The 14,773-nt window shown below is 45.1% G+C and overlaps 4 protein-coding genes and 1 long non-coding RNA gene across 6 annotated transcripts; 2 read left to right on the forward strand and 3 right to left on the reverse strand.

The window, feature by feature from the left end:
- Nucleotides 1-733: 733 nt before the first annotated feature.
- On the forward strand, nucleotides 734-3,394 carry LOC138132243 (aromatic-L-amino-acid decarboxylase-like). The gene is made up of 6 exons (XM_069049666.1): nucleotides 734-1,010; nucleotides 1,538-1,658; nucleotides 1,715-1,828; nucleotides 1,885-2,134; nucleotides 2,185-2,333; nucleotides 2,525-3,394. Exons 1-6 carry the CDS (start codon nucleotides 931-933, stop codon nucleotides 3,236-3,238), a joined length of 1,428 nt encoding a protein of 475 aa, XP_068905767.1. The 5' UTR covers nucleotides 734-930; the 3' UTR covers nucleotides 3,239-3,394.
- Nucleotides 3,395-3,980: 586 nt separating this feature from the next.
- LOC138132242 (spermine oxidase-like) lies at nucleotides 3,981-7,185 on the reverse strand. 2 transcript variants are annotated; one of them, XM_069049665.1, is made up of 7 exons: nucleotides 7,041-7,185; nucleotides 6,528-6,989; nucleotides 6,287-6,476; nucleotides 5,989-6,234; nucleotides 5,207-5,511; nucleotides 5,064-5,160; nucleotides 3,981-5,012 (listed from the first exon to the last, which is right to left on the reverse strand). In XM_069049665.1, exons 3-7 carry the CDS (start codon nucleotides 6,337-6,339, stop codon nucleotides 4,097-4,099), a joined length of 1,617 nt encoding a protein of 538 aa, XP_068905766.1. In that variant the 5' UTR covers nucleotides 6,340-6,476; nucleotides 6,528-6,989; nucleotides 7,041-7,185; the 3' UTR covers nucleotides 3,981-4,096. The 2 variants fall into 2 exon arrangements, with proteins under 2 accessions (XP_068905766.1, XP_068905765.1); XM_069049664.1 differs by having other exon boundaries at nucleotides 6,287-6,989.
- LOC138132248 (heterogeneous nuclear ribonucleoprotein A3-like) lies at nucleotides 7,040-7,544 on the reverse strand. Its single transcript, XM_069049671.1, has 2 exons — nucleotides 7,272-7,544; nucleotides 7,040-7,222 (listed from the first exon to the last, which is right to left on the reverse strand). The coding sequence occupies exons 1-2, from the start codon at nucleotides 7,509-7,511 to the stop codon at nucleotides 7,040-7,042; spliced, it is 423 nt and encodes a 140-aa protein (XP_068905772.1). The 5' UTR covers nucleotides 7,512-7,544.
- Nucleotides 7,545-8,731: 1,187 nt separating this feature from the next.
- Nucleotides 8,732-9,354, forward strand: LOC138132130 (uncharacterized). Its single transcript, XR_011159991.1, has 2 exons — nucleotides 8,732-9,108; nucleotides 9,163-9,354. It is a non-coding gene; the product is annotated as an uncharacterized lncRNA (long non-coding RNA).
- Nucleotides 9,355-10,938: 1,584 nt separating this feature from the next.
- LOC138131322 (uncharacterized) lies at nucleotides 10,939-13,304 on the reverse strand. Its single transcript, XM_069048284.1, has 9 exons — nucleotides 12,980-13,304; nucleotides 12,350-12,917; nucleotides 11,781-12,293; nucleotides 11,694-11,729; nucleotides 11,494-11,637; nucleotides 11,406-11,441; nucleotides 11,314-11,349; nucleotides 11,121-11,259; nucleotides 10,939-11,063 (listed from the first exon to the last, which is right to left on the reverse strand). The coding sequence occupies exons 1-9, from the start codon at nucleotides 13,265-13,267 to the stop codon at nucleotides 11,054-11,056; spliced, it is 1,770 nt and encodes a 589-aa protein (XP_068904385.1). The 5' UTR covers nucleotides 13,268-13,304; the 3' UTR covers nucleotides 10,939-11,053.
- Between the last annotated feature and the right edge of the window lie 1,469 nt (nucleotides 13,305-14,773).

Consider the following 14,773-nt stretch of genomic DNA (forward strand, 5'->3'; position numbering starts at 1 on the left):
TGCTGGTGAATAAATTGTTGTATTTGGAAGACAATTACGCACAAAAATATTTGACAAACAAATATAATAATTGTTGTTGGTTGGTCTGGCGTGAGCGCACCAGGTCTCTGTTGCCGACCCATTGTTATGAACCAGTGGCACATTCCGCGCAATTAGGAATTAATGAAGGAGAAAAACTCCAAGTCACTGTTTTCCCCAAACTAATGCTTCCATTTAGAGCAAAATTCCCCGTTTCTCCACGTCCACTCTACCGCCCTGATTTATGCACATTCAGTCGCGGTTTCTCGGAAATGACTCTGACTGCTCCAAAACAAACATAAAAATTCCACCGGAGCGATAACGCCGCGTAATGGTACCGCATCCACCTCTCACCGCAATATTTTTTTTATCGCCACCATTACTATACCATTAATAATTCTTGGCGTAACAGAAAAAGTGTAACATAAATATCGCGACGGACTTTGGACTTGTGGTTTGATCGCAAGGTGTAGCTTATAGAATTTCAAATATGCATCGATTTTTATCGAAAACCGTAATTAACAACAATGGACCGGTTAGCGGCAACGATGGGACAACCCAGAGATGACGTCAGGGGGGAATCACGTCCACCGCTCTTCTCGGTAGCTCGGACATGTCTGCGGACGCGTCTGAGAAGCGGCGACACCTCCTCGAAAAAATAATCCACGATGTGACCTCGGTAGATAAGCCAAGCATCGACGAATAGAGATTCGGCTCCGGAATTGATAAAATAAATGCGATTATTGTAGCGCAGTTTTAGTAAAGCCCGGTGAATGGGTTCTGTGATCGATATCGGAGGTGGCCCCACTTCTCTTGTCGCTGATTTAAAGGCACGAGTCACTGTTGAATCGACTCTGTGAGTGCTTGGCCGCGATTCGTGCTGGTTGACTCCTGTTGCTTCAGCAGTTCGAGATGGAAGCTAATCAGTTCAAGGATTTCGCAAAGGAGATGATCGATTATGTCTCCGGGTACCTCGAGAATATCAGAGACAGGTGAGTAAGACCGGCCTTGGCTCAACACAATTGTGTTATTAAGCCATTATCCTTAACAATCGTTTTTTATTTACTCCGGAAATTGGAGTACAAAAACAGACACTACACTCGTTGCTCTTGTACTATCTTGTTTATTTATTTATTTTTACAAACCTACTAACCAGTTCAATAATTTTTACAACCTCGAAGCGACATTGTGGACAATTCTAGAGAAGAATTTTTCTTCTTCAGCGACTCTCCCTTTTTCTATCCACCAAATAAGACTCTCCACAGACAATTAAATGTATATTTACAAATCTAACAGTTATTTTGTAAACAATCGAGTCTTGATTAATTTCTAATTTGGGAAAGTTGTTGTAATTTATTCTTAACGAACCTTGAGGTTCTCTGATTACATAAAAATGAAAAACGGTTTCTCTGAACTGAAGGTCACACAATTAAACAATCAAAATTGGAGACTTGGTGGACTGCTGAAGAGTGATTTTGATTTTCTTTTGGAACGAATGCAAGAGGTTTGATCTTTTTAGACGGGTGTTGCCAACGGTGGAGCCCGGCTACTTGCGCCCCCTGATCCCCGACAGCGCCCCCGTGGTGCCCGACAAATGGGAGGACGTGATGGCTGACATCGAGCGCGTCATCATGCCGGGGGTAATTAACCGCCCCTCAATCAATCCCTCCACCACTAAAGCCAACAACAATTGCAGGTGACACACTGGCACTCGCCCCGATTCCACGCCTATTTCCCCACGGCGAATTCGTACCCGGCCATCGTGGCCGACATCCTCAGTGGCGCAATCGCTTGCATCGGTTTCACTTGGGTAATTCGCCCTTATCCTTTGTGAGGCCTTCCTGGAGCGGAAATGTCTGATTCCAGATCGCGAGTCCCGCTTGTACGGAGCTGGAAGTCGTGATGCTCGACTGGCTGGGCAAAATGATCGGACTTCCCGACGAGTTCCTCGCCTGTTCGGGGGGTAAGGGCGGCGGCGTGATCCAGGGCACGGCTAGTGAGGCCACTTTGGTGGCGCTCCTCGGCGCCAAAGCACGCGCGATCGCCGACGTCAAGAGGGAAAAACCGGAGATGAGTGACGCAGATATCGTCGCCAAACTGGTGGGGTACACGTCGAGTAAGACACACCGAGATGGATTTGGAAGGGGGCTGATTGGGGTGTTGCAGGTCAGAGCCACTCGTCGGTGGAGCGCGCGGGGCTGCTCGGGGGCATCAAGCTGAGGTCGCTGCAGCCCGACGACAACAATAGATTGCGCGGCGAGGCATTGGAACTAGCCATCAAGGAAGACCGTGAAGCCGGCCTCATTCCATTTTATGTAAGTGTCAGTACTCTCGCTGCTAAAACTGCGTTTCTAATTGGCAAAACCTTGACCATATTACACTTTCCGATCGGATTTTTGATCGTATTTACACAAATATTGCGAAACTTGCGTCATGGCATTACTCCACCTGTCAATTTTTGCAAAAAGTTATGCAACCAACTATACACGTCCAACTGTCATTCCAGGCTGTGGCAACTTTGGGGACGACCTCTTCGTGCACTTTCGACCACCTGGAGGAGCTGGGCCCCGTCTGCAACGCCAACAACGTGTGGCTCCACGTGGACGCCGCCTACGCGGGCTCCGCATTCATCTGCCCCGAATTCCGCTACTTGATGAAGGGCATCGAACGCGCCGACTCCTTCAACTTCAACCCCCACAAGTGGCTGTTGGTCAACTTCGACTGCTCCACCATGTGGCTCAAGGACCCCAGCTGGCTGGTCAACGCGTTCAACGTCGACCCCTTGTACCTCAAGCACGAGCAGCAAGGCGCCGCCCCGGACTACCGCCACTGGCAGATCCCCCTCGGCAGGCGATTCCGCGCCCTGAAGCTCTGGTTTGTTCTTCGACTCTACGGCATCGAAAATCTGCAAGCGCACATTCGCAAGCACATCGAGCTGGCGCACTATTTCGAGTCGTTGGTGAGGTCCGACGAGAGGTTCGAGATCACAGAGGAGGTCTTGATGGGACTGGTTTGCTTCCGGTTGAAGAACTCGAATGAAGTTAACGAGGCTCTCTTGAAGAGGTTGAACGGGAGAGGGGTGATTCATCTGGTGCCGTCGAAAATTAGAGATGTTTACTTTCTGAGGTTGGCGATTTGCTCCAGATTTACGGAGAAGGAAGACATCGATATTTCGTGGAAGGAGGTCAAAGACACCGCTGACGAAATTCTCAAGAAGTAAAAGGCGACAAAAAACGAATTAGATTTAAGTTGATGTTGTTTATTTATTTTTAGTTTTATGTAAGATATTTATTATTAACGAACGACCAACTATTGTGCAAGGACCAAATAAATATGTTAGCATTTCTCGAGTTGCGCAATGCAACAGAAAAACCAATCAGAGTCTTTAAATTATTTAATAACCTTCTAAACGTTAAAAAAATGTCTACCAGTTCTAGAATCACCATTCAAAATTGTGTTTCTGGGGGAAAATCTGTCAGTGTCAAATGTCAAAAACGTCAAATGAGATCCTGTCAATGTGAAACTAAAACTATTTTTACATAAAATTAAAGCACATAAAAGTTATTAGAAAATTGGTTACATATCTTTGCGGACAGAGATCAAAGCTGCCAACCATAAAAGCAAAAAGAATCCTAGAAGATAACTGTGTCAACTTTACTTTTTGTGTGTTGGACGGATTGTAGTAAAGTCGATTTTAAACATTTCTTTCAATACTTACTACAAGATGTCGTCACATAATTGATTTTCTTGTAAATGTTACAGGATTTGCTTTTCACTGAAAGAAGTCATGAAGTTATTAAAGTCACTGGATATCTTATCTAGTGACTTTGGAAGTTATATAAATGGAGCGCCCTCTAGGTTTGACATAAGACGCAACAGAATCTTTTTCAGAATTGAACATGATGATCTTGAGTTTGTCAATGCAAATGTTTGCAGTAAAAGCCAAAATAAAACCAAAGAAGTTAAATAGAAAATGCGGATATTCTTTATTTTCCTTGTATATTTGTTAAAAATATAAAAGCATCACAGGACACTGACCAATTTATTCTAAAATATACCAGACGTACAATCGGCAAAGTCACTGGCTGGGTGGAGGACCCCCGTAGTTCTTCGTCAGCTGTATCACCCTCTCCGCCTCCCTGATCCCGCTGAGCCTAGCCCCGTGCACCGTCGAATGGTGCCCCGCGCAGGTAGCCTCCCCTGCAAACAGCAGTATGGGGGGTATGGGCTCGCAAGTCCCCGGAACGGGGCAACTCAAATCGCACTGGTGCCCCACGTGTGAATTCAAACTCATGTAACTGTAGGACCCGCAGAAGAATGGATCGGTGGCCCATTTGGACCTCAACACCGTCGAGGGATACGGCAGAGAGGCGTCTCCAGTAAACTGCCTCAAGATTCTCGTGATCGCTTCGGCGACTTCTTCGTCGGAGGCGTGTTCCATGATGGCCGCCTCCGGTCCCGAGATGTACGCGCACAACACGTGCTTGCTCCCGTACACTTCTTCGACGGCGCTCAGCCCCTTGGTCCAGTCGGTTCTGTTGGCGAGCTCGTCGGGGGACCAGGCGAAGTTGATGCCGCCCTCGCACCACACCCAGAAGGGCCGGTCGTAGTCGAGGAAGATCTTGTCGACGTTGCCGTAGCCAAGACAGTTGATGGCTTCCATCTTGCTGGAGGGTAGCGCCGGACAGAACATTTTGTCCGCGTGTTCTTTGAGCACCCCGAGGGACACCGTCATGATGACGTAATCTGCTGGGAACTCTTCACCGTCGCAACACTGCACCACCGCTCTAGGTCCCCCTTTGTTTCTCGTCTGGACCGCCCCCCACCTTATATTCCCCACTGGCTTGTTAAACTTAAGACACTTCTCTGGAAGGTCTCTCATCAGCGGGGACAACACCCCGATGAAGCCCAACGGCACCCGGATCTGCCCCCCCGGAATCTGAATGAAGCTCCCGTAATTATCAGCACTAACCTGACTCAAATCTTCACCGCACCTGCAACTCTTTTGTACAGAGCGTTCAAGAAAAACTGTCACATTTTATCACCTCGCTCTGACACTGTTGGTCATCCCGTACATTATCCTCGCGGCGTCGTACTTCTGCTCGTCAGGAAAATTCTGCAACTCCTGCTGAATCCTTAAACCTGACTCCTCATTAAAAACATTCAATCGACGCTTCCGACGATTTACCTAGGAAGTTCAGGAGCGACCCGTGCTGCTTCCCCGAGCCCATGCTGAAGAGGTTGACGGCTTCGTTCTCGATTTGTTTGAATGTCTGGAAGGCCAGCACGGCCACCGGTTGGTCGATGGCGCGACCGTCGCTCGTGCAAAACACTCCGTGCATGGACTTGGCGCGCTGCAGAGGCGGCTTCAGCAGACCCTCTTGGGCCGCCAGGTTGTACACGGGGTTGCCGACGCACCCGCCCTCTATGAACTGGGCGCCCATCTCGGCGATCACGTCGCCCAACCAGCAGGAGTGGATCCTGCCGCCGGGTCTGCGGCAGGAGTGAAAGTTCATTTAGCGTGAGGAGGGCGGCGCTGCGCTCCAAAAATAAAACAAAAAGTGCCGAAGAGGAAAAAGCAAAGAAGTCTTTAGGGGTTGGGGTCAAAGAACAAAATGGAGGAACGAGATAATTAATAATGCAAACAGGGGAATAAGTAGTGGTAAAAAGCTCGTTTCAAGAGGTGAAAAAATGTGCAGCAAGAGACGCTGCTTTAAATGTTTGCACAAGATTCTCTCGTAGTTGTTGGGGACGGTTTTTCTGCTAGAAAGAAATTAATTCTAATATTGTCCTTGTCGAGGTATTATCCTTTTTGCTTTTTTGTTTCCGATACTTGCATGGTAGAAAAAAGGAAGCTACCTGGACAGCAGCTATAAAAAATTCTAAAAGAGATTATTTAAGACCCCTTCCACAATTGTTGAATTGTTGATGAATAAAATATTTTCTTTGTCGATTATTGGGCCCTGTTACCTGTCGGTGGCCTCCAGAACCGTGAAATTGTTGATCCCGCATTGCGCCAGCCTTTGTGCAGCGGACAATCCTGCAATTCCTGCCCCGACGATAACGACAGCAGGTTCCGGCTTGCAGGGGTCAACCATGCAGTCGGCGATCGTGCAGACCTCGAAGTCTGTGGGCTTTGCCGGCTTCTTTGCGGTGGTGTCGCATTTCTCGCCGCTTTTGCTAGAGCACAGACGCCTCAACACCCACAGGATCCGTCTAGGACAGAGAGATTTTAAAACCGGGGGCGGCGCGCCCTCCGAAGTCATACCCAGCTTCTCGCGTCGCGTTCGATTGCACCAGCAGGGACGGTTTTGCCAACATTTTGTTTGAAACTGTAAATTTTTGACAATTTTGACCGACTCCTGACAGCAACTAGATCCGAGATCGGCAGTCACTCGTGCAATGACGCTCTCGCAATTTTTTGTGTTTGGGAGTCTGTGTGGGGACCCCGGATCGATCTGTATTCGGCAAGTGCGGTCATTACACCCCGGGGGTTCGCTGGTATTTACCTGGTTAATTGAAAACGGGAAATTTCGATTAATTTGGAGTGTGTGTGCTGGGAGTGGAGTTGATGGAAATCTTGATTTCGCAGGGAAGGAGCATGACGAGGATCAGCTGAACGTGCTGATCCTGATTGCAGGAATAATAATTGAGTTTTAATGACATGTGTATGACGTTACGTCGTGCGATTATCCTGATGAAAGGAATCGAGCGTAGCCCATGGCAACGCAATCCGAATCATCGACCCGGGTGGGTCCTTTTACTCAATGAAGACGTCTACTCCGGTGCTGCTGCAGAAGTGCAGCGGTGACGTAACACTCGCGATCTGGACTCCTTCGGGAAATTTATTTTCACACGAAAATTTTATGCTTTATTACGTAACATTAGGTACATGTCTTACAGACTCTTAAACAACATTATTTTGATGGATGGAGTTTTCCTATTTCCCGTATTTCCCTCCTTTGCCGCCGCTAAACAAACAAAAATCAATCTACTTCCGCCGGAAGTGTCGTCGTACTCACTATCCGCCTCCGCTTCCGTAACTCCCGGCAGAAGACGACGACTGGCTCCACGAACCGCTTTGGCCTTGGCCGCCGCCGCCTCCTGAGGGATAACCGCCGCCGCCGCCGCCTCCTCCACACACGTTGCAGACTCCGCCGCCGCCTTTGCCGTACCCCGGCGACCGCTTCTCCCGACTGTTCACCTGCAAGAACCACCCCTTAATCTGACCCCTCCCGATTGTCACTTTTTACCTGGTCGAGGTTGTTAGGAGTGAGGGCTACCAACAACTTGCTGTTCTTGTAAGGGTTGCCGGAGGGGATGGTGTTGGTGTCTTCGGAGTTGTCGACCTGGATCTCCGGCTGGTGCAGGAACTGGATCAGGTAGATCACACCGATGGGTCTTGGTTTGGTGAGTACTGGTTCAACTCGGTCATCTTCACAGATCACTGATGTTAAAGTCAACAGAAGGCCAATTGCTACGACGCACTTCATCTTTGGAACTAAACCAGCAGGTTTGATAACTTCATTTATATACGGCGCTGTTTGGTTTGAGTCTTTATTCAAGTGGAGTGGTCATTATATAATTCAAATAATAAAAAAAGCGTTTCTAAAGGATCTTCAAAACAGGCAGGAACGGACTGGCCGACTCGCCCATAAAAGAACAATAACGCCCGCGTTAACGGACAAGCAACAAGCAAATCATATTCACATCGCAGGTCTGTACCAGCTCAAAAGGTCAAAAAATGACGATTTGAAAATGTGTGTCAAGAGTCGCTACGTTTGTGTTTGTGGGATGATTTGAAAACTATGTGTGGAGCGTAATTTGGTAGTTTGGGCTTAGTCCACCCCTGTTCTCCGGAGCGAATTAATTGTTTAATATTACTGCAGAATTTATTATTAAAAAAGTCTCCGTAATTCCCCGTGTTTATAGTAAAACATTCAAGCAGCTATCCATGATGATTTGATTAACAAGTTATTGTTCTGTGTTCCTGGAATAGCCTCAGGTTTGTTCCAAGGTCACGTCTTACCTACCAATTTACTTATCTTATGAATATGTAGTCTTCAAAACAGGAATTATGTCATTATATTCAGGCCATTAAATATTTTTATGTTTTATTAATTAAAAGTATGGCGTTTGGATGAAGACGTCAGAGTTGAAGGTGGTCACGTCTTTGGTTCCAAAACGTTGGATTGTTTTGGATGCCCTCAGAGTGTCAATCGTGTTTTGGGATTTAAAATTTTAAATTTATTGCCAGGTTGTGTGTATTAATTTTGAAATTAATTTGTTTTCAATTTTTCTTGCATAACATTGACGTTTTTGCTATTTAGATTTTGTAATGTTTATAAATAAAGCAGTATTTTTAAATTTTAATTGTAGCCGGTGGAAAAATATAAGTTTTTGGAAAATTTTCTCCAAATAAGTGATTTGTACAGGGTGCTCGATATTTTAGAGTAAAATGTAGGAACAAAGAAATTGATCAATAATTATAAAATGTATTAAGAAAATTTTCGAAAATTCTGTTGACCCACATTTCATAGAAGTAGAAGAATTTTTTTCTACTAGCTCAATAGAAATTAGGCTTTGCCTGTTTGCTGTCGTTTTAGGGTCGAAATTTGTCTTTCCATGAAGTAAAAGTAAAAATGTCAGATTGACATTTTTCGTTTGTCAAAAAATGACATTCTGAGTAATTTGTAATAAAATTATAATGTATTATCTATTCACTTTGATTGTGACCACAACGAAAAACAAAGTAGGCGCTGTTTAGCTGTGTGCTGCATACGTTTTACACTAAATATTTGTGTGGTGTGAACATGATGGAAAATGTCAGAATTGTCAAAAGTTGACCATGGTAGTAAAGCAATGATTTTTATGTATTTATCAATATTAATAACGGAAATCAATATTTGAAGTAGGAGAAACTAAAAACTTCTGTCGGATTCTGTGATCACGTCTGTTGAAAAGTGGAGTTATATCCAGGTACAGATTATTTAACCTAAAAACTTCGAAATCACCTCATGCAACTCTCGATATTAATGAAGAACGAAGGAAATGGTAATTTGGCAGTAAGACAAACGCGAAAAATGCCTGGTATAAAGGTAATCAGAACTTTCAATTAGCATTGATTAATATAAATATTTTCAGATAAAAACTAATCAGACAGAAAGTTCAAAAAAATGATTTACAGGGGATGAAAAGGCAGAAGATATCAAACTACAACACTTACTAGCCAAAATGTACAACAAAAAAGCACAAATAGAGTTAACTTTATTGGTGATGTTCATTTTTGTAAGTTGTTTTCCCGTTGGCTTCAATAAATGTCTCGAAACAAGTCAATATTAACCGTTTGGTCCCAACTTTGAGAAGACGACGTGGCATTTTCTTTTTGAATTGTAAAATTTTGTACCAAAACTCAATTTTATAGATATGCGCACAGTGTACGTTGAAAAACGTTTGCGCAAGTCGTTCTCCGTTCTGTCTTCTGTGAGCGTGACGTTTCTGTCAAAATGGCGCCTCCGAGGGTTGCCAACTGCGACTGGATTTAGTGTTATCTAAAATTCCCTATCAATAACCTAGCAACTGAAAAGTTACTACGGAGTGGTCACAATCAAAATGAATAGATTATATTGATTAATATCGCGCGCGTTCAAATGAAATCCTGGGCTAGGAAGGCATTGGCAACCGTCAATTGTTCTGCTTTTTTACAGCGTAAATTAATTGGAGCATGTTGACAGCTAACCTAAAATTTTGAACCAAAAAAATCTTTCTTTTTTTTCTTTCTTTGCAATGTTTTACATTAAAAATAGAATAACTTAATGATTCCTATTCTCGAAGCAAATATCTAAGGGCACCCTTTGCTGAAAACAAACGTCTTCAATTATGTCCCGATTAAACTTAAACAAATGTCATTCGTGTCAAACGGCGGGAAATTCAAACTTTACACTGTTCTAAACGGTTTACTTTTTCCAACGTTTACTCAGCCCAGGATTTCCTTTGAATGCGCGATATTTTATTCCGTTATTTTGGACTTTCCATTATCCATTTTATGAATAAATCACTTGTCCTTAAATTTTTTCGTAACAAATCTAACTATGCCGTTTCGGTCTGATCGAGGTTATCTTGAGGAATGATTTCCTCAAAAATCAGAATCACAACGGGAATCCGAGTATTAAATAAAATGCAACTTTGATAACGGCAAGTGTGCTTACTCCGTTGCCCTAATTTTGAAAAAGTTTCATTCAAATTTTGTGGTTTGCTTCTAAAAAATAAAAACGAGTTCGTAAAAAAATCATATGTATGTGTAAAGTGTCATTTCCTCCCGGTGCAGTTTCCTCCATTATCACACAAATAATAATTATTTTATAAATGGCAATCGACAATAAAAATCGTTTTCTATTAAAAATGATTTACACTTTTGAACTAACGAAGAATGATTTAATTAATTTATTGCTGTGTTAAGGTAATAATTTGACGTAAAATGAAACGTATTCTTTTATTTCCGCGCAGTATGCAGCTGCTTTCATAAATCTGTTATAATCTACGGAACATGCAACATTTTATCATCATCAGCTTCTCCTTTTGATTGGTTCTAAAGGGGATTTACTGAGACTGGGACAAAAATTCACCGTTCTGCTGCATTAATGACCGATTCGTTGCGTTTAGAAACAATAAAAAGAGAAATTATGTGTCATTAACACTGGAAGTGACAGGCAACAGACACTGCAACTAATTTGGTGGTTTACTGTACAGTTCAGGCAAAATATGCGATAAATTATGGAAATACAATAATTGTAGACCTTGAGATTATGTATTTCTCTTTCGTCAATAGTGTTGCATTCAGTGCGTCAAAGACCACAAAGGAGACGTTGGTGTCATGTTTAATAAAATATTAGAGTGGGATGTAATAAAGGAAAACAAACATTGTTTTTTTAATTTTTATTATTGTATTTTACATCTTATCAGTACATTTTTTTCTATTATTACAAAAATTAAAAAGCTCATTTTCACAGAATTTCGTTACATAATAATTTTAAGTTTATTTTCCACTGGAAAAAAAATTAAAATGTAAATATTCCGTTTCTGACTGAAAGAACACAGCTTACTAGTGTCCGCCGCCTCCGAAGCTGGAAGATGACGCCGACGCAGAGGCTTGACTCGAGGCAAAACTGCCGCCCTTTCCTCCTCCAAGTCCGCCGCCTCCGTGGCCTCCGTGGCCGCCGTGGCCACCACTGCCCAGACCGCCTAACATAATAAATCAGTCAGTTCAGAGCATCAATTTAATTAGTTATGTCTTACCGCTGCCCCCAAGGCCGCCGCCACCACCGAGGCCACCTAATAACAAAATCATCGTTACAATTCGACTACCGTTTTGATTAGTTTTATCTTACCGCCTCCTCCTAGTCCGCCGCCGCCACCGAGACCACCTGGAATGATTCACGTGTCACAGGGAAAAATCTCGAAGTTTTAATACATTACCGCCGCCGCCGAATCCACCGCCGCCTCCTTTACCGCCTCCTAGTCCTCCACCGAGACCTCCGGAACCGCCGTAACTTCCACTTCCAGAACTTCCGAATCCTCCGCTTCCTCCAATACCGCCGCCTTTACCTCCGCCGAGGCCACCTAATAACAAAATCATCATTGCGATTCGACTAACTTTTAAATTGGTTTTATCTTACCGCCTCCTCCTAGTCCGCCGCCGCCACCGAGACCACCTGGAATGATTCATGCGTCACAGCGAAAAATTCGAAGTTTTAATATATTACCACCGCCGCCGAATTCACCTCCGCCGCCTTTACCGCCTCCTAGTCCTCCACCGAGACCTCCGGAACCGCCGTAACTTCCACTTCCAGAACTTCCGAAACCTCCGCTTCCTCCAATACCGCCGCCTTTACCTCCGCCGAGACCGCCGGACACGCCGAAGCCTCCGTCTCCACCACCGATACCGCCCCCTTTGCCTCCGCCAAAACCACCAGAGCCTGAGCCGCCGAAACTGCCGGAACCGGATGAGCCAAAACCGCCGGATCCGGAACCACCCAAACCGCCTCCTTTGCCGCCTCCTCCACCAAGGCCTCCGCCTCCACCGAGGCCTCCGCCGCCACCGAGGCCTCCGCCGCCACCGGAACCGCCGAATCCGCCGCCTCCTTTACCGCCTCCTCCACCAAGGCCTCCGCCGCCAAGACTTCCGCCGCCGGAGCCGCCGAATCCTCCATCGAAAGCGCCGCCTCCTTTGCCACCGCCGTAGCTGCCGCTGTTGCTCGAGGCGCTGGCGCTGCTGCCTGCAAGATGTCAAGGGGTTAATAAGAAAAAAAAGGAGAAGATTGTGGAGATTTACCTCCACCGAGGCCACCACCGCCTCCTCCACCGAGGCCTCCTCCTCCGCCTCCTAGTCCTCCACCTCCAGCTCCACCGGATCCACCTCCTAGGCCAGTTCCGCCTCCTCCGCCTAATCCGCCGCCGTGTCCACCTCCAAGTCCGCCTCCACTACCGATTCCTCCTGCTCCACCGTGTCCACCTCCAATTGCTCCACTACTGCCTCCTCCGATTCCTCCACCACTGCCTCCTCCAAGGCCGCTGCCTCCTCCGATTCCGCCTCCTCCTCCAATTCCACTCCCTCCTCCTAATCCTCCTCCACCGCCGTGTCCACCTCCGAGTCCTTTACCACCTCCCAACAATGCTCCTAATCCGCCGAGGCCGCCTACTCCGCCGCCTCCTCCTCCTCCACCGCCGCCGCCGCCTCCTCCGAATCCTCCGCCGAATCCACCTCCGAATCCGCCTCCAGAGCCGCCACCAGAGCCGCCGCCGAATCCACCACCGAATCCGCCGCCTCCACCTCCTGCTTCACTACCTTTGCCATACGAGCCGCTAGGAGAGCGTCTCGTTCGCGAAACTGATCTCAATTTCTGCAAGCCAAGAAATTTTATTTTTATTGGACAATATCTTCGAGGAGGGTTCGTCGACTTACCTCTGGATTTTCTAGTGGTTTGCCATCAGCGGGTCGGAAGTACACCCCATCACTGAGCGCCTCCGTTTCCGGTATGGCCTGTATCAGCAAAAATCCGGGTTGGGTCTTTGGCTTGACGTTTTCTTCAGGGATGTCGTTGCTGATTCCCGTTTCCACAGCTTCAGGTTCATATCTGGGTTCGTTGAGTACGCTGATCAAGTACACTACACCGACCGGCCTCGGCGCCGGTTCGTTGTCTTCGGCGAACGCACCGACTAAAAGCACCACAAGTGGTATCGACCACCGCATGGTTGAATCTGCTACATTCAGTAAACACCATCCGTTTTTATACTATCTTCGTTCTTCGTTGTATCATTACAGCGTTTTTATTACACGTAGACAATCACGATCGGATTATGTAATCACGACGAAAAAACCGAGATCCTATTATTCCCAACACTTGCCAGGATAATTACCGATGGATCTTCAGTGTTAAGGAAAAAAACAACAAAACAATTTGACCATTCGCACGTAACGTGCTCCATTCCGACTCATTAAGCCGGCGCAAACCACTATTATTGACATTATTTTCATCAGCAATCCCAACGACAACAAAAACATTTAATCCCAGTTCGGGGATCTTGACATTTCCAAATTCCCCGAACGCGATCGTTAAACGAGTGCTCGATTTCTCGAAAGAATCGTTGGTTCGATTCGCGCTAATTTCCATAATCGATTTCAATTACAATGATTAATTTGAACAATAATGAAAGGTGTCGTTAAATGATAGTTCTCGTGTGCAAATAACAATGCAATTATTGATCACCTTAACCGCAAAACTGTTAGAAAAGGATGCAGCGAAGCCGACAATTACAACAACAAACACAATTTGCGATTATCGCTAAATTATTGAAATGGAAATGTCGACGCTTGATTTTATTCAATAACAAGTTTTTTGGGCGAACAATGCGGCTCATTCCATTAAGTTTTCCAAATATGCGGTAATCTTTAAAAATACAGGATTTTGCAATTTTTGCGAATTACAACTGCGTCAGTGAGTACCTGAATGTCAATCAGATGTTTATCTCCTTTTTTATTTTTTTGACACAACTTCAGCGCGGCTTTTCTTCCTGGAACCTATCTATGCAAATTCAATGGGGTTCAAATCCTCCTAACCAGAACGATTTGAATATTTTACTTCGCAATAATAATTGTCTTGTTTCTGGCCATCTGATAATTTATATCTTAGCAAAATTTCATTCGATTTTTACATTTTTTTTTCTTGTGGTTTCTTTAAGAAAAATTCTTGTCGTCTTGGGTACTTTTCCTCATACGATCTGATGTGTTGTTGTGCACCGACCTCAGGTCTCTTTGCTGAAGGTTGCCACCTGTGTACTTATTTTATTTTCTCTTGGTCAAAATCCGGCAACGTTTGCACATGATGCAACAGGCGAAAATAACCACATTTGCAGAAAAACTGCATTCCCAAGGCCGGTACACATCGCGGAAAGGTTCTGGGCCCATCAGCACTGAAGCCAACTCTGTGACGGAAGCCTGCGGTTGAAATCCCAAATCTACAATGTAAATCACACAATTAGGATTTTTCAGACATCCATTGCGACCAAAACGTCCAAGTTTCAAGGTTCCACACGTCAAGTCGCTTATCATATGGTAATTTATGCTCGAAATGGTTGAGCACGATGCTTTTAATTAATTGATCTGAGATCGCAATCGAATTTTTGTGTGTTCGAGTCAGTTTCAATTGAGGGAATAACCATTACATCATTTTTTGTCTTCACCTTGACTTGTCGAGTT

The sequence above is a fragment of the Tenebrio molitor genome, chromosome 5 (genome assembly GCF_963966145.1).
Source record: "Tenebrio molitor chromosome 5, icTenMoli1.1, whole genome shotgun sequence".
In the NCBI taxonomy this organism is placed as follows: domain Eukaryota; kingdom Metazoa; phylum Arthropoda; class Insecta; order Coleoptera; family Tenebrionidae; genus Tenebrio; species Tenebrio molitor.

Coding starts and splice junctions, on each gene's coding strand:
- LOC138132248 (XM_069049671.1), bottom strand. CDS start 7,511: ATGAAGTGCGTCGTAGCAATTGGCCTTCTGTTGACTTTAACATCAGTG. Junction 7,223..7,271: donor CTCCTAACAACCTCGACCAG/GTAAAAAGTGAC, acceptor TGGTTCTTGCAG/GTGAACAGTCGGGAGAAGCG.
- LOC138132243 (XM_069049666.1), top strand. CDS start 931: ATGGAAGCTAATCAGTTCAAGGATTTCGCAAAGGAGATGATCGATTAT. Junction 1,829..1,884: donor CTTGCATCGGTTTCACTTGG/GTAATTCGCCCT, acceptor GTCTGATTCCAG/ATCGCGAGTCCCGCTTGTAC. Junction 2,334..2,524: donor CCGGCCTCATTCCATTTTAT/GTAAGTGTCAGT, acceptor CTGTCATTCCAG/GCTGTGGCAACTTTGGGGAC.
- LOC138132242 (XM_069049665.1), bottom strand. CDS start 6,339: ATGTTGGCAAAACCGTCCCTGCTGGTGCAATCGAACGCGACGCGAGAA. Junction 5,512..5,988: donor GTTCTGGAGGCCACCGACAG/GTAACAGGGCCC, acceptor CTCCTGCCGCAG/ACCCGGCGGCAGGATCCACT. Junction 5,013..5,063: donor ACCAACAGTGTCAGAGCGAG/GTGATAAAATGT, acceptor AAAGAGTTGCAG/GTGCGGTGAAGATTTGAGTC.
- LOC138131322 (XM_069048284.1), bottom strand. CDS start 13,267: ATGCGGTGGTCGATACCACTTGTGGTGCTTTTAGTCGGTGCGTTCGCC. Junction 12,918..12,979: donor AACCACTAGAAAATCCAGAG/GTAAGTCGACGA, acceptor CTTGGCTTGCAG/AAATTGAGATCAGTTTCGCG. Junction 11,730..11,780: donor AGGTGAATTCGGCGGCGGTG/GTAATATATTAA, acceptor GAATCATTCCAG/GTGGTCTCGGTGGCGGCGGC.